A 21,307-nucleotide genomic window follows, 5' to 3' on the forward strand; every position below is an offset into this window, starting at 1 on the left:
TGAGTAGATACGAGAAGCCACTGGAAAACTTCAAGTTATTCTTGTTTCAAAAGGATAACTTTTGAAGACATGTTGAGAATACACTTAAGAGAGTCAAGGGTGCAAGCAGAGAAACGAGTTAGAAGGACACTGCGATGGTCCAACCAAGAGATGGTGGTAGTTGCCAAGCAATGAAGAGTGGTCAGATTCTAGATGTACCTGGAAGGCAGAATTCATAGGATTTACGAACAAGCTGGATGCAAGATACAAGAGAGCAAAGAAAGCTGTGACTGTTCTTTCCTCGCCTGCTTCCAGATTCCAAATTTATTCTGCCAGCTATTACTGCCCCCTTCCCTCCCCCAACTTACAGTTAATCACCTAAATTTCCTCAAACACCATTACGGAAGTACAGAGTCTCCAGCACCTGTCTACCTGTCGCGGGTACAAGTGCTAAGGTGCAGAGAATGACAGGGAGTCAGAGACGCTCTGTGAAGTAGGAAGTTCAAGGAGTCAGAGAAGCAAATGCAGGGAGAAAGTAGGTATGCAAACAGTGGGGAGACAATGTTCCAAGGGAGGTAACAGCAACTGCAAAATACAGAACATTTTCTCTTATATCAAAACTGCAATCAGAGCTGAACATGCATGGTGATTTGGAATAGGAGGTTAGAGCTACAATGAAAGATAATTCAGTAGGAATTCTGGCAGATATAATTAGGATTAACTTTCATTATTCAAAAGGATGACAATTTGGTACACAAACAAATATAGGCGCAATCCTATTCCTATTCTTTTGACTTTCTTCTACCCACCTGAAGAGGTCTCCAAATTTACTTCTGAGGTGGCTACATGACACATAGAGATCGTAGAGGTAGGCTAAGATGCATCTTTCTGGGGAAGAACATTCTGAGGGGTTCACCACATGCTTTACCACACCACACAATCTGAGGAGAAAAATATATGAAGAAATGAGACACTTTGCTAATATATGTGTTATTGCTTGGAACTTTTAGAGTGAGAATGTGTCCACGTATTACTCAAGTAAGAAAAAAGATACCAGATTGTTAACATTAATCATTATACCAAGTAAATAACTGCATAAAGTATCAGTTTTCTGTCATGATATCGAAACACTAAATATTTTTTTAAAACTTCAGAAATGCCATTAACATAAAGAAATGAAAGAAATGCCTCTGTACAGGAGATACGTAGGGAGGAATCCACCAATAAAGTTGCTGTGACTAGGACACAAAAGTTGTAGGAGAGAATCTCTCATCAGTAAGAAGACTGACAAATTTTGGAAATTTGCAAAAGGCCCCATGTCCACTATGTAAAAGGGCAATTTCTTCATATCAGTAAGTCTGGGAAATCTATTTTCAAGACCATGAGCTGGTTCTGGCATGAACTTGAAGAATTCATGGTTTGAGGTCACATTCTCCTTGTTTTTCCAAACTAGAAACAAATTTATTTTAGTTTATCTTAATAAGAATTTAAAACCCCTTCTTCTTAGTGACACTGTCCATAAGACATGCGGTTCAGAAGTACCACTACTACTCCAACTCCCCAGATCAGAAAGATGGCCTTTTGGGCCAACAAAAGTTCATACCACACAGAAGTAAACACTAGTGGTCCATCCACCTATCTGTGAGTCTGATTCCACTGTCATCTTGCATTCTGTTACAGGGTTCGGTACTCCTACAACAGTGTCACAGATGACTCAGATTATTGAAGCTGAAAAGGGCTTTAGAAATCATCTGATTCACCCTCCTCATTTCACAAAGAGGGCTCTGAGCCTCAGAAAGGTGATGTATCTTGCCCACAAGACAAAGAGCTACTTCACAGCGATCCAAAAGGAGAACTTAGGTCTCCAGAACCCCAGTCTGGAGCCCTCTCCACTGTTTAGGGGACGGGAGGGAGCCTAGCATGTCAAGGCTGAGAAGGACACTGGAGTCACAAACATCAGAGGTGGGACCTAGGAAACTATGCAAAGAAATAGCCATGTGGCATCCCAAGCCCTGTGAACTGACATCAGCAGATGCAGGCAACTGATAAAGGCTGTCAATTATAGCAAAACTGTCCCACAGTTAAGAAGAAAAGTAGGTGATTCAATCAGTTGTTACCTATATAAACCAAAAAATTCCAGGTATACCCTGAAAAGCAAAGAATTATTTTGTGATTAAAGTAAACAAACATTTATTGAAAGTTTGCTAGGCATTTACTGTATCGTAGTAAATACTGAGTGTTTGTTTCCTCAATAATTTTTTCACTTGCTCGAGGTAAGAAAAACATCTTACATCGAGATCCAATATGTTTATTCATGTAAGTGCGAAAAAAAAGAAAAAGAAAAAAGCCGCAAATAATAGTGTTGGGGAAAATACTTATCCTTACTATACATGATAAAGAACAAATATAATAAACTGAATATCAAATATGATTTTATGAACATTTAATAGAACACAAATTTAAAATGTCAAAATAAATGATAATGAAATAAATTCCAAAATAACAAACAAAAACAAAAAAATACTTGTGAAAACCTATTATATTCATTTCATGACCAACTAGAGATGGTTCCATACACAGTTTAAAAAAGTATGGTATAAATCAAACAGCATGAATGAGCTCCTAGTTAGAAAGACTTTTAGCAATCTGAGAGATTTATTAGCTATCTGATGTTGGGTACATCACTTCACCTACCACTCCATTTAACAGGCCTGAGTTTCCGTTTCTTGACTTATAAAATAGTACTAATCATTCAACCCTACAGGGTAGTGGAGGGCTATAAAACAGTTCTATATTTCCTGGATTCTAAGATGGTCATTTCCTTACATTTAAAAATATCATGGATGTTTCAGATGTCACTTAATAATAATCTAAGTGTATATTATCTGTGGCTATGCTCTCATATGAAGAGAAAGCTTATGGTCCACAAAAGCTAAAACATTTACTATCTGGCTCTATACAGAAAAAAGTTTGCTAACTTCTGATCTCAGAGAAAAAAATTGAAGAAAGAACCAAGAATAGGAGAGACAAGGTAGAAGGAAAGATTAGGAAAATATTAAACGAGGTGCATTCAAGTGATAAGATAATATTTGTTAGGTGAGGAAGGGTGTAAATAGAGAAGAGGCACAGAAATAATAAACTTAAATCAAGCTCAATGTTAGCAAAAGTTTAAGGGCATAAATGCTACTTAAGGCTAAAAGCTGAAGTCAAGAATGTATTTCTCTATGACCCAGCAATCCCACTACTGGGCATATACCCTGAGAAAACCATAATTCAATAAGAGTCATGTACCACAATGTTCACTGCAGCTCTATTTACAATAGCCAGGACATGGAAGCAACCTAAGTGTCCAACAACAGATGAATGGATAAAGAAGATGTGGCACATATATACAATGGAATATTACTCAACCATAAAAAGAAACGAAATTGAGTTATTTGTAGTGAGGTGGATGGACCTAGAGTCTGTCATACAGAGTGAAGTAAGTCAGAAAGAGAAAAACAAATACCATATGCTAACACATATATATGGAATCTAAAAAAAAAAAAATGGTACTGATGAACCTAGGGGCAGGGCAGGAATAAAGATGTAGACATAGAGAATGGACTTGAGGACACGGGGAGGGGGAAGGGTAAGCTGGGACGAAGTGAGAGAGTGGCATGGACATATATACACTACCAAATGTCAAATAGATAGCTAGTGGGAAGCAGCTGCATCACACTGGGAGATCAGCTTGGTGCTTTGTGACCACCTAGAGGGGTAGGATAGGGAGGGTGAGAGGGAGATGCAAGAGGGAGGGGATATGGGGATACATGTATACGTATAGCTGATTCACTTTGTTATACAGCAGAAACTAACTCAACATTGTAAAGCAATGATACTCCAATAAAGATGTTAAAAAAACGTTTTTTAAAGAAAAAAGAAGAATGTATTTCTCCCCCAAGATTACAAAGTAAAAATGTTTTATCTTAGGAACTGCAGTTAAAGAAAAGCACATATAATTAAGAGACAGCCTCTTTTACAAACTGAATGTAACAATAATTGGATTTAATTTGGTTATGGTTATTGATTTACATGTTTATTACAGAAACATCTTTGAGACCATAAAGAATATTATAAAAAAATATTCAAATTAAAAAAAAATAATTCTATGTGTGTAGAATTAATGTGGCAGCTTTTCCTCTTCTCCTAAAAAGCTGCTGTTAAATGGATGACACTCTAGAATAGAGTACATGTTGATTACATGTGCTAGATTACCAAAAAAAGGCACTGTGAACCCCATGTTTCTTTTGAGCCCAGGAGGGTTGCCTTTTAAGTATATACAGCTCTGGAGAAAGGAGTCTGCGGTGGACAAAAAGGAGCTCAGAATAGGTTTTCTGACAGCTCATTATACTTCTCTGGTCCCAGCAGCCTCGGCCTCATTTAATGGGGGTGATGTAATTACTTTGCCCAACTTCCCTAACAGTAGTAGAGAAAATCTTAGCCTACGATTCACACAAACCGAAAAAAAGACTAAGAATCAAAAAAGTCATTTATTCTAGATTAACCCTTGTCAAAAATTTCCTTTAAGTTATAAAAGAAATAAAATTGAAAAGGTAAATCTATAAGATGATGTATGTGCAAAGCTTATTTGGCATTATATTCTCCAAATAGAAACTGAAATTACATGAGCGAAGAAGCAGTCACTTATTCACCATCCATAATAAGCCAGGATGCTGGGTAGCAGAAATGACAGCAACTAGGGGGAGCGAAGTAGCCAGGCAGGCAGGCGGACTTTTCATGCTTTTATCTCCTTTCTGATAAATGTCTCCTGGCACAAGCATTCTTTAACTGTGTTATACCTTTTTATGAAACAAACAGTACTATTTTTGTCTTAAAACCACTATCATATTTCATCACAAATTACACATTCTAGGGTATACCAACCCTTCAAACACCTGGGCCGTCTGATCGGGATTCAGGATCAGACAACTGTGGTATCGCCTGAGAACGGCCACAATGCAGACACACAGTCCCGTTGTGTAACTTCCTGCCAGGCTGGAGGATTTCAGGAGCAGTTCGGCTTCCACAACGCTCAGTTCATTCAGGAGCTACAATGGGAGAAAAGATTGAAGAAAAATGTAGCTGCCAAAATAAATAGGAAAGACGTTTATTTTTACAAACCACGGATATATTGAGTCATTCTAAAACTACTTGATCTCCTTCCTTGTCCTGCCTCAGGAACATGCACATATACAACCACAGTCTCAGCACCCCAATGAATTAACTAGTTTTTATTTTTAATACTTTATCAAATTATAGAGTTTTCCTTCTGTGTGGGCATCATGGTCCATGCAATCGAGAGGTACCCAATACTGAAACAGTTATCAAAATTTTATGGTGGTCCAAAGTTCTGGACTGGATAATTTCAGAGAACAACATCTCCACCTCTGACTTTTTTTCCACTTTCCCCTCCTTTTCAATAAATGGAAGACTTTATCATCATTTTCTTATTATTAACAAAGCTAACACCTCCAATAGAATAAGTAAAAGAAACCAAGTTTTATGTCTACTCACTAGTGACATAACAAATGAACTCAAGTATGTGTATAAGAAAAATAGTGGAACAAATTAATAATGTTTCATATTTTTTGCTCTTCCCTAAAATATACTCTATTATAAATAGCAAACAAACTTTCACCTTTCCCTAAGCAAAAAACAAAAGACAAACAAAAAATACCCTCAAAGTTCTCACGTTTTAAAGTGACTATTACTATATTTTAGCACTAATTATAATTATTTAGTTGAAAATTATGAACACAGATGCAATTAAAGCGCTAGTTGAAAATGCTAGTTGAATACTGTTGACTCAGAATGTTTCAACTATTCAAAAATGTACTGGGTGGCTCATTTTAAACTGTACAATGCCTAGTAGGTTTGCCTTCTGAAAAAAGAGAGAAGCAGGATCCCTTTGACACCTGTATTGCAAAGTCAATGAGGCCATTGATATTCAGTGCTGGCTCCATGAGATCAAAGATGAGCTGAATATGGTGAGCCAATGGGAGATGGTACGATGTTCCTGATGCAAAGCTTGTGATTTGTTCCAGCACATTGTTAGAGATCTGTGCGAAAAAAAAAAAAAAAAAAGTGAAAGTAATCATAAGACCAACAGTCCAAATAACTTTTATTTATTAAATTACTTCAATTCTTAAGGTAAAAAACGTGAATTTATACGTGATTCTACTTAGAAGTTGAAACATATTTCTACAGAAAACAAAACCATGTACAAATGAAATAACATCCTTAAAACAACTATAATTTGAAGAAATAAGCCGAGTTGTCATTCAGATCTATACCCAACTCTCCTAAAGGTAGAACAACAATAAATGCTAATTAATTTCCAGATGACATTTATTTGACTATCAATGGATTTGTAAAACAAAATAGATTTGGTTTCTTCTCCATGGCATAGTAATTTTTCTTCAGTCATCAACAGATTTCTCCCTTATCGATAGCAATGTACGACTAAAATGTAATAATATAAGTACTGCATTATAGATTATTTTATATAGTGTTGATTATCATCATACGGTAAAAATATTTCCATGATTAAAATTAATTCCTCTGAGGAAGGCAACCTGACACTTAAAACTGAACTGCTTGATAGTTTAAGATGCCTCCAAATATGTTTTAAAAATGTATTTATAAAACAAGTAAAGCCAAAAACATATATTGCATGAAAAAGATTTTAAAGGAAATATCCCAAATGCGTAATAAAACAGCTTTAATGGCTACCTGAGATGTCACTTGATGTTGATCAAAGTATGAAAGGAGTTGAAGTTTTGTGAACACAGTCTCCAGTGTTGGAAATGCCTCCTGTTTGCTCTTCCTGGCTTTCTGTCCTTCATCTCCAACTAAATAAACACACAGTAGGTACATTATTTTCCATTTAATTGAAGCTCTTGACTTTAATGGATACTTTCTATTGAAGTATAACATACGAATGGAAAATTGTACAAGCTCACTGAATTTCTACAAAATAAATTTATGTAATGAAACTCAAATCATAAAATCACATACCAAAACTCCAGAAGCCCCCTCAGGTTCCCTCCAGTCACTTCTCCCTCCTCAGAGAACCAAGATCCTGACCTCTAATGGCTTGGATTAGTATTGCTCACTTTGGAACTTTATACAAATGGAATCATATGATACGTACTTTTTACATCTGCCATCTTTCATTCAAAATTATGTTTCTGAGATTGATTCATATTGTTGAGGTAATTTTATTTTTTTTCTAAAAATTAACAATTCTCGGGACTTCCCTGGTGGCGCAGTGGTTAAGAATCCGCCTGCCAATGCAGGGGACGCAGGCTCGATCCCTGGTCCAGGAAGATCCCACATGCCACGGAGCAACTAAGCCCGTGCATCACAACTACTGAGCTCAAAGAGTAGCCCCACTCAGCGCAACTAGAGAAAGCCCACACACTGCAGTGAAGACCCAACGCAGCCATACATACATACATACATACATACATACATAAAATTACAAAAAAAACCCCAAAAAACAAAAAAACAATTCTCATTTATGTACTCTACCTAAACTTTTGGCTATTAATGAGAAGTCCCTCTACAAATGCTTCTTACCCACTGACTTTTAAAATACAATATCAACAATGAATGGGGGGAAAAAAGTCACCGAGGCTCACATTGATATAATAGGAAAAACTTCACTGGCATTTTCTTAGGAGATTCCCAAACAGTTTAGTACGTAAAAAAGGAAATTTACACAATTCCTAACTTTTTTAGGGGTAGAAAGGAATTAAATCTCTCCACCTTGATGGAAAAGTGCTACCTTTATCAATTTAGCATAAAGAAGTTTGGAGGGCCTCCCTGGTGGCGCAGTGGTTGAGAGTCCGCCTGCCGATGCAGGGGATACGGGTTCGTGCCCCGGTCTGGGAGGATCCCATATGCCGCGGAGCGGCTGGGCCCGTGAGCCATGGCCGCTGGGCCTGCGCATCCGGAGCCTGTGCTCCGCAACGGGAGAGGCCACAACAGTGAGAGGCCCGCATACCGCAAAAAGAAAAAAAAAAAAAAAAAAAAAGAAGTTTGGAGAAAATATCAATAAGAAATACTATAAACATTGCTTATTCCAGAGGGACTCTTGCTCTTAACAGCTCTAAGGATAAGATCCAGAAATAATTAGGTCCTATTTTAAAATATTTTTAATATATGTATTTACAAACACAAATCTAAAAACAAAAATGAAATGTTGGATTATACAATCTCCACGAAAGATCATTTCCAACACTATCATTCTAAGCAGTCAAAGGCTACTGAGAAAAAAGCCCTCTAACTCACATCATCTTATTTGGGAAAGTTTAATTTGGGGAACAGAGGTCACTTTATTGATTTTTCTATTAAAGATTCAAGAACGATTTCACTAAACTCAAAAGGCTTTGCTAATGGCAAATGTAATGGATTTAGAAAATAACAAGAAAGGAGGCTTCTCTTTCAACAATAAGCAATTGTGGTTTATAGATAGGCAAAAGACAAGCAAAAAACCCAGGCTGTTGTGCTTCCTAAAACAAACAAACTTAGAATTAAAAGGTGCTGAGTAACATAAGGTACAAGATTGTGTGTCACTTTTGTCAAATATCACCAAATGTAACGCAAATAATAAGAAAGGAGTTCATGAAACCTACTTGTTTTTCAACATCTATTCTCAAAGGTACAAGTGGCATTTTGCCTTCAATACAGCTGTTTGCATGTCATGAGCATGTATAAAATATCCAAGTTTTGGATTTTTCATTTACTAACATCATTAGTCCAAGGCTGAAAACTTACACCAATAGTCTTGGGTACCATGAGCTTTGGAAGCGAAGTTAATATATTTAATCAGTCCTTCCTGGGACCAAAACCAAGTCTGTTACCAAGAAAAGTAACAGACCGGAGGATGTGGACCCAGCACGAGAACTCACAAATACCTCTTTGTTTGGCTTGTCTATATTAATAGGCTCTGTTTACTTACACATAGCTAACTTCTCAAGACCTCTTATAAAAAAAGATGTAATTGACTCTTGGCAATTTATATTCACTTTGAGAGAAAAATTTAAGAAATTAGTGGTGGTTCTCAAAGGAATATGTTAATGACATTTATGATAACAATATAGTCATAATTTATAGATTTTCATCTGTTTTATGTTAATTTGCTTTCATAATATATATTATTGCTCTCTTGTTGCTTAATTTTGATTTTCCTTTTTTTTTTTTTTTTTTTTAATCTCTAATCCTGGAAGTTCTGACTTTTATTGGTATGGTAAAACTTCATTAATGTTTTGAAACTTTACACCCCAAGGTGACTAGTCAATGTAAATGTAAAATGAGATTTGAACGTGTTCAACTGGAAATGTCATTTCAGCTTTAGATGATGAATCTCCCCCCGCCCCCAGGCAAGGTCTGGTTGATCGGACAGCACTCCTAATGAGGTCCTGAAAATCATGCTTTTATGTGTAGCCAGAGATCAAATACATGCCAAGACAACTTCCGTTTTCCTGCTTCACCAGCCTCTTTATCAGAAGGCAGCTCACTACATCCCAAATTAACAAACATATTTTCTGGTTGAGGAGTTTTATCTAAAACGTGGGAAAGACAAAAATCCCCACTGAAGATGACCCTCTCCTCAGGGGTGCATCTAGTACTGTACCAGATATCTCAAAAATTAGCGTGGAGGGCCTCCCTGGTGGCGCAAGTGGTTGAGAGTCCGCCTGCCGGTGCAGGGGATACGGGTTCGTGCCCCGGTCTGGGAGGATCCCATATGCCGCGGAGCGGCTGGGCCCGTGAGCCATGGCCGCTGAGCCTGCGCATCCGGAGCCTGCGCGTCCGGAGCCTGTGCTCCGCAGCGGGGGAGGCCACAGCAGTGAGAGGCCCGCGTGCCGCAAAAAAAAAAAAAAAAAAAAAATTAGCGTGGAACAACAATGATTTTCTCCTGGTGAGTTCACAAGCAAGAACTGCCTATTTAAGAGACTGGTACGAAGATAGGACAGACAATAGTCTAGCATTTTAAAAAAACTCTTTATAAAGGAAGGAAGTAGACTCAGCAGAAAAGGAAACCGCAGTTGCTTCCTTCCCCGTCCCACCCCTCTCAGCGTTCCAAAACCAAACATTCCACAGGACCTGAAAAGACTCTCTAAAAGTAATTTAGGTAAAAGCCCATATTACTGAATCTTCTAAAGGAGGCAGTGTCCATCCCATTCCCAAATATACAAAAAGTAGCTTCAGGGCTTCCCTGGTGGCGCAGTGGTTGAGAGTCTGCCTGCCGATGCAGGGGACACGGGTTCGTGCCCCGGTCCGGGAGGATCCCACATGCCGCGGAGCGGCTGGGCCCGTGAGCCATGGCCGCTGAGCCTGCACGTCCGGAGCCTGTGCTCCGCAACGGGAGAGGCCACAACAGTGAGACGCCTGCTTACCGCAAAAAAAAAAAAAAAAAAAAAAAAAAAGTAGCTTCAAATATATTTTGCTAGCTAGTTGCAGGGCTTTGGGATTCAGCCCATTTCCTCTTTTCTCCAACAGAGAAAACAGCAAAACAACAGATCAACAGTTTTTCTAGAGCAGTTCTTCATCCCTCCCCGATCTCAATAAGGACAACAGGGTTTCATTTCCCTTCCACAACCTCATGGTGCCTGTATAGCACTAACTCTTTAAGAGGCCACAGAAGTGAGGTAGGGAATGTGATGCAAATAACATGAAGGTAGCCTTTCCACTGTGTTCTAAGACATCAGACACCCAAAACACACATTCAGACTAAAAACACTTCGCCCTGCCCTCGTACCTTGTTTCTGCATCTGCACCCTTACTGATGGAGAGGAAAGAGATATTTGCAATAGTTATATCTGTCCTTTTCTGTGGGAAAGATCTAGTGTGGGCAAGCTCTAGTAATTCATCCAGTTATAGTCCTAAAGACTGGATCCCCTGTGGAGAGGTTCGTAAAACAGTATTTATTTTCTACTGAACAAGAAAGCAGGGTCCCTAGAGATGGTTTATGCCAATGTATAGGAAGCGTGCTGTTTGCACAGGGAAAATCCAAACTTTTTTTCCCCATTATATTATTTAAGTAACAGAGAGAGAAATACCAGTGGTGGTAGTGGCGTATACATAATGATAGCATACTTTAAGTCCTATGACTGTCTAATAAAATAAACAAACTTTGAAGAGTAATTAGGCAAATGTGAAGTGGATAATTACGAAGTTCCAGTTATGTTATATGGTGACATGGTACAAAGGCATAACTTCACCGTAAGAACTATGTAAAAAGCTTGGTAACAGAGCATTCCAAGTGAAGGCATTATGGAGTAAAGACCCAGTTTTCTTTTTACTTGGAATCATTTGGAGACCTGGGTAGCCTCCACTGCTTACTGCAATTATTCTTCTGAATAATGTAAGAAAAGATCAGCCACTACGATGTCATGATTTTTAATTATCATGTAAATATGAGGACCCAGAGCCAACTATAAGCTTGAAAAAGGATGGAACTGGGGGAATGGACCTCTTCCAGCCTAAGGGTTTTCCAACTCATTCTTCAATACTTTATGTATGACTACTGTGGAAAATTTGGGAAATATGAAAAAAAGAGGGGCAAATAAAATCACCTACATCTATCTATAGAAGGTGTTATTTTCATGCGAGCATTACTATAAATGGAACCAAGGCCTTAAAATTTCAATGTGCTTATTCATATTTCAACGTGACAGTCATTCGGGGGAGGAAACACTCTGCTGACAGTGCCATGTATGACTTTGATAAAGACTGTGCTGAGGGGACGACAAACGGCAGCACAATGGGGGCAAATGCATTAGGGCTCTTTACCCCCGGTCTCTGTGGTGCTTTTCTTATTTAGGATTTTCAAAATATCTTTGGTAATTTTCTTCAACTGATGCCTGGCTTCTTCACGCTCTTTGCCCACTCCATAAAGAAGGATTGTGCGCTGGTTATACTCATGACTTGAAGATTCATCCTGAAAAACAGAAAATGCATTTTGAAACCCCTGTTTAAAGGGTGGGGTTCGTGGACATGATATGCGCTGACCACAGCATCTCCATGCTGGCTCGAGCGGTGGTGGCATCCCGCCCACCTTTCAATTCACCTCAACCTCCACTGGCAACACGCTTGTTTTTCCAGTTTGGAACTTGCTAAAGTAAAAAAAAAAAGTGTCAACTGACCTGAAGTCTTAATAGAAGCAGTTGATGTGGGCGTACCTTACAGAGTAAGTTTTGACTCTTGATTGTTTAAAATTTAACATGGTATTAATTTCACATCCTATTACATACTATCTAGTTAAAATTTTTCCTTATGGAAAATGTTATTTCTTAGCAAGCTCAGTTTTCTGCATACATTAAACATCATTAAACATTTTATATTTAGAAAAAAAGAGGATCCTCAAGTACTTTTATTAAAAAAAAAAAGTTCCATTTACTTCCAATATGACTGTGTAAGACACATGTATATTTCTTTCCAAATGGAAAACGACAGACAGCATGGGTCTCATTAGGTGTGAGGAAAATAGCTGGAAATGCAAACACGTTCTGACACCACCTTCCTCTTCTGGACCACCTCCCCACACCTGCCCCACAGACACAGTGAATTCAAGCACTATTTTTCCCACATGGGAGAGGAAATTACTTAGTCACAGCATCACAAAAACATACACACTGCTAAACACATTCTTTAGCCAGAGTTGAATAGTCCAGGATGTGTCCTCTCTTATGCCTGGTTTTGAATTTTTCTATCTAAATTTCTCTCTTGGATCCTATACTCTTCCATTTTCTTAGTGAAATTCCTAGCTCTATGTTTCAGTTCATCTCCTTTTCTTACCATTGGTACATGTTTGCCCAGGCGAGGTACTTACTCTCCCTAACAGTATCTATCCCTAAGGAGCTCACATGAGGAAAGTTTTGTCTCAGGGAAAACAAACTGCACTGTGTGCACGTAAATTAGTAATGGCTGCAAAAAAAGAGCGAAGTCCTTGTGACCTGGAGAATGCCAATGTTCAATTTGGAGTACTCCACATGTGTACTCTGCACAAAGTAGCATTTTGCTTCTTTAGCCTTGAAGTAAGAGCCTGTTTCTTCTCAGTTTCTGTCACTGTTCTCTCAGTCTCTTTTTGTCATTCTGTCTTTTTCTCACCTGCCTGCATTCAAGGCACCACTTCTTGCACTGGTTCCTTTTTTATAACATTCTATTAGAAATATACATTTGCATACTCTGCCAATCTATCTTGCTACCATGTCCCCCAATAATTAATGTTTCAGGTTGTTCAAACCAAGTAAGTCTTTTCTAGAAGCTGTTATTTAATACCTTGAGTTCCAAAATCTCCTCCAAAGTCTCAAAAGGCAGACCTAACCACAGGATAAAGCTGACCTAGGTAGTGATTGCTATATCTCAGTGACCTGAGCTACTCTGTCAATCTCCAATTTTTGTTGTTGTTACACAGCATTACTGATATACTTCCTGGTGGGGTGTGTACATATAAGCAAGCCCTATAAAGGGGACAGAAAGGCGATGAGGAAACTGCACAAAACTCAGATGCCAGTCATGTGCCCTGGTGACTGTTTTCAGTTAAGGCACCTGTCAAATGGTTCTAATGTAAACCTGTTGTGTGAGGGCTGATGGAAAGATGTTAGCAACAGCTGTTTATAGAGAACCTACAGCAAGACAAGGTACTAAGAACTCTGAGAAAATGCAAGGACGAATGTTCCCTGATTTAAGGAGTACAGATTCAGTATCATAGAGATAGTATCTACAGAGCTCGAACCCCAAACAGGGATGGGGAGGGAAGGTATCCTGGAAAGATCCATGTGTTCTATGAACACGGGGTACTATGGCTCCATACTGGCCCAATAACAGCCCAAGCTCAGGGTGAGAGAGAGCTGTGACTGCCTCCAGGGTGTGTCACTTGCCAACGCCATGGTCCAAGAGAATGAGCCTTTTTGAGCCTCAGATTCTTCCTCTGAAAAATGGTTAACACTACATACCTTATAAGGTTTTGGTGAGAGTGGGGATCTGTCGGTAAAATGCTTAGCGGCATATCAGACACAGCACCCCCTGCTGTCCATTGATATTACTGCACCTCCACGCCTCCCCTGCAGGCACCCCACAGCCGCGCTGTGCTGCATTGCTCAACATTTCCCAAAGGCACTTCCTTCCTTTGCTGGTCTCCTCCCGCCACCTGAAATACTCTCAACAGCCTCAACTGCACTTGTGCAAATGCTATGCATGATGACAGCGTCAGGTCCCTCCCTCTGTCAACTCAGTTTAGCGAAAGCCCTCACTGCAGAGGGAGGTGGAGGAGGAGTGACTTTGGAGCATCTATCGCTGTGTAATTCACCTATTTTCTAGGTATCTGTTTAATGTCTGTCTTCCTCACTAGACCATTCACATTTGTATTTTCCTTAATGGCACTGACTAGGCACTTAATATTTGTTGAATGCATGAAATAATGAATAAACAAGTGGATTAATAAAGAAACATGTGACTAAAATAGGGCAGGGATGAAGATAAGAAAAGAAAAAAAAAAAACTAGTTTAGTAGGAAACTTAACCTGATAACTAAGTGCTTAAAAAACCTGAAGAGGAAAAATGAAAGGCAGAGAGAAGTTTAGACCAAAAGAATCTGTAGGGTGTAAACTAGGTCTTAGTGGTGGGAATAAAAAATAAGAAGCAAAATCAAGAGGTATCTGAGGAAGTTAGGAAAGGATCAGGCATCTGAGTGAGTGTGCATCTCACTGCATTTCAAGACGGACTCACTAGATAAAATTTGTTGGGGTCCAGGTGGGGAGGGGGAAGGGCTGGGAGCTCATGAATTCACCGTTAGGTGAGAGGAATTCAAGGGGTAGGTGGAAATGTATTACAAATGTCTAGTAGGTGGTTTGACGGCAGGTCTAATGCAGAAGTGACAGCTTACGGATAAGAGCACTATGTAACTGGAAGGGATTCAAAACCCCCATGTTCTCTTTGGGCAGAGGTTGGGAGGGAAAACAGCTGCGATAGTGAAGAGAATAAATAGACCATCAAATGATGGACACACACTCTCCATAGTTAATAAATAATCGGACAAGCCAAGGTCACAAAAGCGAGGGAAGGGTCAGTTAGCAACAGGGATCATCAACAGTGTTGAATACGGTTAAGAAATCACAATGGATGCTGGTTTCCCTGACTTGTTTCTTTAAAAAAAACCACACGTGTGAACCTCAAAAGAGAAGTTTCTCTAGAGTAGTAGGGGCAGATGGCAGGAAACAGGAGGTTGAAGTAAGAGCAGATGGTGAAATGGTGAAGGTGAGGGAGGTAAACCACACTTACTAGTAGTTGGGTATAAAGAGCAATAGCTTGAGAGAAAAGTGATCATTGTATCAGGACAACCAATGACAAACTGGCTTCAAAGCTATGTTTCAAATGAGTCTCCATAATGGAAATCTGGACTGGAGGGCAGATAACTGACAAAGGAGATGGGCAACAGTGACCTCCTGTCTGGATTAACTTCAGAAGACTAGGACATCTTTCTACTTAACCACAGACAAAAAAGAAAATGGGTGAAAATACAGGGAAATCTGGAGGTGAAGAAGTGAGGAACTTGAATTAGTTGTATTAGTATTAGTTCATTGGCTCTGTTATGTTCAGGGAATTGGGCCAGAAGCAAAGCAAAGTCATGAGGTGAGAGTAAGGAGATGGAATTAAAAAGCAAGAGAAGCCTGCAGTTAGCTGGGCAGGGTGGTGGGGGGAACCACTGGTCAACCTCTATATGGGGCATGAAGACTGTGTTTCTGATAGTTAACAGTTTTTAGGGAAACCGTGAGAGCCATTACTAGTCTTCAAAGAGGAAAGGCAAACACATTTTCAAAGCAACTCTTTTTCAATAGCCTACAAGATTAGTTTACATCAATTTTTTGTGCATGTAGAAAATGCACAAATCTTTAAATAGCAACTTATACATGAGAATAAGGTCAATCTCAGAAAATGGGCCAAATATATCCAAAGGTATCAATGAGTTCTACTTTTTAAACTAGGTATTAAAACACCCTCAAGTTGCATAGTTGTAAAAGATCAGTACCAAAGAATTATTCTCTTGTTGATACCCTGAAGGACACATTTGTGGGGTGGAGAAAGAATCCATAGGAGAGTCCGTGGAAGTCTAGCTAACCCCTTTCACGCTAGCCCCCTGCTGTCCTTGGGTTAAACAGGTCACTTCCCCTGTAAACTGAGTTCTGAAAATCCCATCCTCCAGATCAATCACTTTCTTTCTTCAGATAATATCTCACATTCACACTTAATTGATCTTTTAAAAACTTAGGAGGATGCACATCCAAAAACTCTGGATTGTTGTACTACAGAAATTAAAAGATGTCTCTTGAGCCAAATGTCCTAAAAAGGGAGAACTTGGAGTTAACTGAAGCCTAATATTAGTCATCTTCATTTCTTTAAAATAAGTGATTAGAGGGCTTCCCCGGTGGCACAGTGGTTGAGAGTCTGCCTGCCGATGCAGGGGACACGGGTTCATGCCCCGGTCTGGGAAGATCCCACAGCCACGGAGCGGCTGGGCCCATGAGCCATGGCCGCTGAGCCTGCGCGTCCGGAGCCTGTGCTCCGCAGCGGGAGAGGCCACAACAGTGAGATGCCTGCGTACCGCAAAATAAATAAATAAATAAGTGATTAGAAATGTTGCCAAAACGTGTGTGTGTGTTCACAAGGATGTGATAATGGTGGTGAGATTATTAGAGCCGTGTACTCTCCTTTCACCTCCAATCATTATTTCTTTCAGCTGAAGCTTTCAATGTACCATGTTATTCTGTTTAGAATAAAATAAATTCAAATTAATGTTACAGCAGTAATAAGCCTTGGGCTGGTGGGGGGAGATGGGTGTGCACACTGTGGAAAGGCTGTGTGAAAGGAACAAGGAAATCAGCAGCTTCTCAGTATAACTACACCTGACCTGGAGTAACTCTTTCTAATTCAAGAAAATCGGAGACTCCTTTGCTTAGATTTGTGAAGGAAAGCTTTGTTCAATAGTAGCTTATAGTCCACAGTGTGGCCAAAATGAGGCCCTTATCCAACAAACTCAGAGCATCCTAGGAGCATAATGGCTGTCAAGCAGTTTAAGGAGATACACTAGTCCTCTAATTTCAAGCAAAACACTCAAGACAAGGACGACAAATAACTGGATCACCAGAGAGAGTATTCTTTTCTTGCTAAATACTGCAATGCCCAAGACTCCTTACTTTTGGAATTTATCTTATATCTAACCTGAATTTGTACACTCTAACAGGTAAAGCCAAGCTAGATGATGTAAGAACTGCCTTAAAGTGCATGTGCTCCATCAAAACCTTCACCAATGTCAAAAGGACTGCATCTCAAAACTGTCAGATGTTAGAACTAAAACAGCCTAAGAGCTCATCCAATGGCTTAATTACCTCTCCATCTTTCTGTCCCAACATGGGTTTTCACAAGGACCACGGGGTCCTTCCATTTCAGGGCATGGCCCTCTCTGTTCACAGTAATCCTATTTGAAGCAAATACATATTTTCAGATAAACAGACTCGATGAAATAAAGAAACCAATTAAACCACTTGCATGTAAAAATTCTAGGGTATATAGAATTACTTCACTTTTCCAGTCATCCTCCACGGAGTACATACTATTAGAGAAGGTTTACAGATAGGTGCGGTTGTGAGTTAAAATCAGAGGAAAGAGAAAGTTAATTTAGATCAAGAACCGGAGCCTTTCATTTACCCCTCAAATCCCTAGTCAGAGCCCTTTAGGAATTTGGAAATATAAATTCTCCATAAAGTAGCATGCATTAGTGTTCCTTTAGTATGGCATATTAACTTGTTGAAAATAGTCATGATGTTTCTTTTTTTTTTTTTTCAAAAGCCTTGTTTCATCCAAAGGTCTTAGAAGCACTTCACAAACATCCTCTAAAGTTGACAATCTGGTGTGAAGGCAAGCATGACTCCTAGCTTCTTTTTTTTTTTTTTTTTTTTGCGGTATGCGGGCCTCTCACTGTTGTGGCCTCCCCCGTTGCGGAGCACAGGCTCCGGACGCGCAGGCCCAGCGGCCATGGCTCACGGGCCCAGCCGCCCCGCGGCATATGGGATCCTCCCAGACCGGGGCACGAACCCGTATCCCCTGCATCGGCAGGCGGACTCTCAACCACTTGCGCCACCAGGGAGGCCCGACTCCTAGCTTCTTAACAGTGCAGCCATTCCATTCATGGCATTGACCTCTTACTGTTGGGCCTCAGTGTAGGGGTGGGGCGCGTAGGGAGGGGTTGTGGAGACAGTGAGATGGGGAAGATTTTTGTACACAGTGGTCACAGATGCAGGCTCTGGAATCAGACAGTATGGGTTGAACAGGATCTCTAACTTTGCTGTTCTGCTCCTTAGTTTCCATCATCCAGAGAATAGAAACAAGATGATTATCTACTTCACAGAACAGTTGAGATCATAAAATGGGTTAATTCATGACAACATAAGAAATCAAAAGTTGGCTGTTACTATTCTGAAGTGTATGTAGCATAAAAGGTTTTTCAAAAAGTATGCAGTCTCTCTAAACCAACAAATAAGTTAATTTTCTAAAAGTGTAGCATCAGGCCTTCCCTGGTGGCACAGTGGTTGAGAGTCCGCCTGCCGATGCAGGGGACATGGGTTCGTGCCCCGGTCCGGGAGGATCCCACATGGTCCGGGAAGATCCCACATGCCGTGGAGCGGCTGGGCCCGTGAGCCATGGCCGCTGAGCCTGCGCGTCCGGAGCCTGTGCTCCGTAACAGGAGAGGCCACAACAGTGAGAGGCCTGCATACCGCAAAAAGAAAAATAATAAATAAATAAATAAATAAAAGTATAGCATCAAACTGACACCTCTAGATGAATAACAGATAGGGATCATCACGTGACTGACATTTCCAACTGAAATTACCCCAATTCATAGCTTGATTTCAAATCCATAATGCCAACAAAATTCTCAGGTAGTTTAAATCAGTGGTCTTCAACCCTGAGTGTGTATGAGCATCCCTTGGAAGGCTCATGAAACTACAGGTGAGGGGTGCATTCCTGAGTTTCTGATCCACTGGGGCTAGGTTGGTGCCCAAGAAAGTGCATTTCTCCTGATTCCCCAGGTGACGCTGAGCTGCTGTTCTGTACTTTAAAAACCATCCTTGAAGATTATCTAACCTACACAGAGACAGACACACTCAAAACTCAGAAGAAAGAAATAACTAAAACATATGTTCACAGCAAAGACACCTACCCAAGTGGATCTGCTGGTAACAGAAGGACACTACAGTTTGAAATATTGTACGAGTGTGTACACATGCGTGAGTGCCCACAATATTTACATAAAGGTAATAGTGATACCACAGCCCCTTCATTTAATGATATATTTCCCAAAAAAAACAAAAGCAAAGTCAAAAGAAAAGTAATAATAATTTGTTTATATTTAAATTTTACTCAAGAAAAGCATGAAAGACACTATATAATAAGCCTGGCAATGGATACAACTGTTTCTCTTTCTTAATGTAATTTTAGAATCTTAAAATTTATAATGGGGGGAAACTGTGTCGCCTACAAAGAGATGCTCAAACACAGATTTAAAATAATGACATTATTAACCAGGAAAAAACCAAAGAGCAAGAAACCTAACATCCCGAAGGAGCACACATTACGAGTTAAAATGTGATTACTTATTAAAAGGCAATATATCACCCAGTGTTGAGCACATATGTTTCCAGGTAAATAAACATCTGAGAAAGCAAGTTTGCAACCTTCTCCAGGAAGCAGACATTGATAGGCTTGATCTCCACTTGGATTTATCATTTTCATGGGAAATAACCCAAAGAACTCACAAAGCATCAACTCTATGGCAGGTTTCAGTAAAAAACCACAAGATTTTAAATTGCTTTTTAAAAGATGACTTCTCACCTCCCTGCCCCATATTTCCCAAGGAAATAAAAGCAGAAGTCCTAAAAGCAGCCAGACGGAAACACAGCGTCTGCATAGCTTTGAGTCCACGGTGTCTGAAGGTAATTTCTGATTGTGAAGTCCTCTTCCTTTCTCCCTCTATTTCTCTCCAGAACACTCAAGACCTTACTGATGAAAGCTCAGAAGATTGTCTATCATAAAGAGTGTAAACAGCTAAACTAAGACATTAAAAGGAAAATAACCAGATGCCACTCTGCAGGTTTTATTAACTACCACATACTGGATACATTCAAATCCTTCAGAATCAACAGAGTAACCAGGTAACTTTATCTCTAGAAGTATTTGACAAGTATATGTATTTGCACTATGATGTGTGTGTAAATTTTTTCAAGTTTTCTTAAAGTTGGAAAACTTTAATAGCAATATAAATGCAGGTTACTTATATGGAATATAAATTAAAATACAAGCTGCATTAATGATGTTAGAGATAACCATTAACTTCTTCACTAAAAAAAAAAAATTATACAGAACATGGAAATAAAATTCAAATGGTCTTACTTATTTTTACCTTGAGTGTAAAATGAAATTTAATATAGATAGAGGGAGCCGAAATTCTCAATACCAAGAATGCTTATTAAATAAGTTACAGTCTATGCAAAATGAGCATTCCCAAAGTAGAATTTCCAAAACCATCAGGGCATAAACAAAGGCAAATAGCAGTAGCAAGGAAGGTTAAGTCAGTGATCTTGTGTCAAATACTAGGGTTTATTTAGGTTTTGTTTGTTTGTTTGTTTAAGTTAAACAGATGAGGAGGTATTGAAAATTGAAGCCATATTGTGACATGAATCTTAACTTGTTCTACTTTCAGTAATTAAAGGATGGAAAAAAGAATTCCACTGACATTTGGGAGAACTTAGTGCTGCCTTTGTTATATTTCAATCTTTTAAATGGAAGCATTTTTTTTTAATTTAGACATTTGTACTTTAACATTACCGTGTCTTATATTTAGGAATAATATTTTATATAGAATCAATTCCATTTGTTTTTGATGAATTAAAATTTTACAAATTTCATTTTAAATTTCAAAACTTAGATGCCAAATAATGTATTCAAGTCAAGTGTTAATTTCCTTTATAGCTGCCTGTTGTGGTATAACAACCTAGGGAACCAGACAAGGACATGATTTTGGTATTTTATTTTAATTACCATTATATACACTCTATAAATCTAGAAAGTATGCCCAGGCTGTTCTGAGGAATGCCATCTGATGACTACATACAGAAGCCATTTCCTTATTTTTTTAGCATTTAAAAATTTGCACTGAATGATATTCAAGAAAACGTATGTAAAACCTTAAAATTTACTGAGCAAAGTTGGAAAAGAGATACACA

General features: G+C 39.1%; 1 protein-coding gene across 2 annotated transcripts in view; it reads right to left on the reverse strand.

The window, feature by feature from the left end:
- Positions 1-21,307, reverse strand: part of MED12L (mediator complex subunit 12L) — a 318,889-nt gene that overhangs the window by 62,705 nt on the left and 234,877 nt on the right. For both annotated transcript variants that reach the window (XM_060100193.1, XM_060100192.1), the window contains 5 exons: positions 11,821-11,968; positions 6,754-6,872; positions 5,937-6,080; positions 4,906-5,069; positions 789-920 (listed from right to left, as the gene is read on the reverse strand). In XM_060100193.1, coding sequence (XP_059956176.1) covers positions 789-920; positions 4,906-5,069; positions 5,937-6,080; positions 6,754-6,872; positions 11,821-11,968 — 707 coding nt within the window. The remainder of the gene's footprint in view (positions 1-788; positions 921-4,905; positions 5,070-5,936; positions 6,081-6,753; positions 6,873-11,820; positions 11,969-21,307) is intronic.

Source organism: Mesoplodon densirostris, chromosome 5, assembly GCF_025265405.1.
Source record: "Mesoplodon densirostris isolate mMesDen1 chromosome 5, mMesDen1 primary haplotype, whole genome shotgun sequence".
Classification (NCBI taxonomy): Eukaryota; Metazoa; Chordata; class Mammalia; order Artiodactyla; family Ziphiidae; genus Mesoplodon; species Mesoplodon densirostris.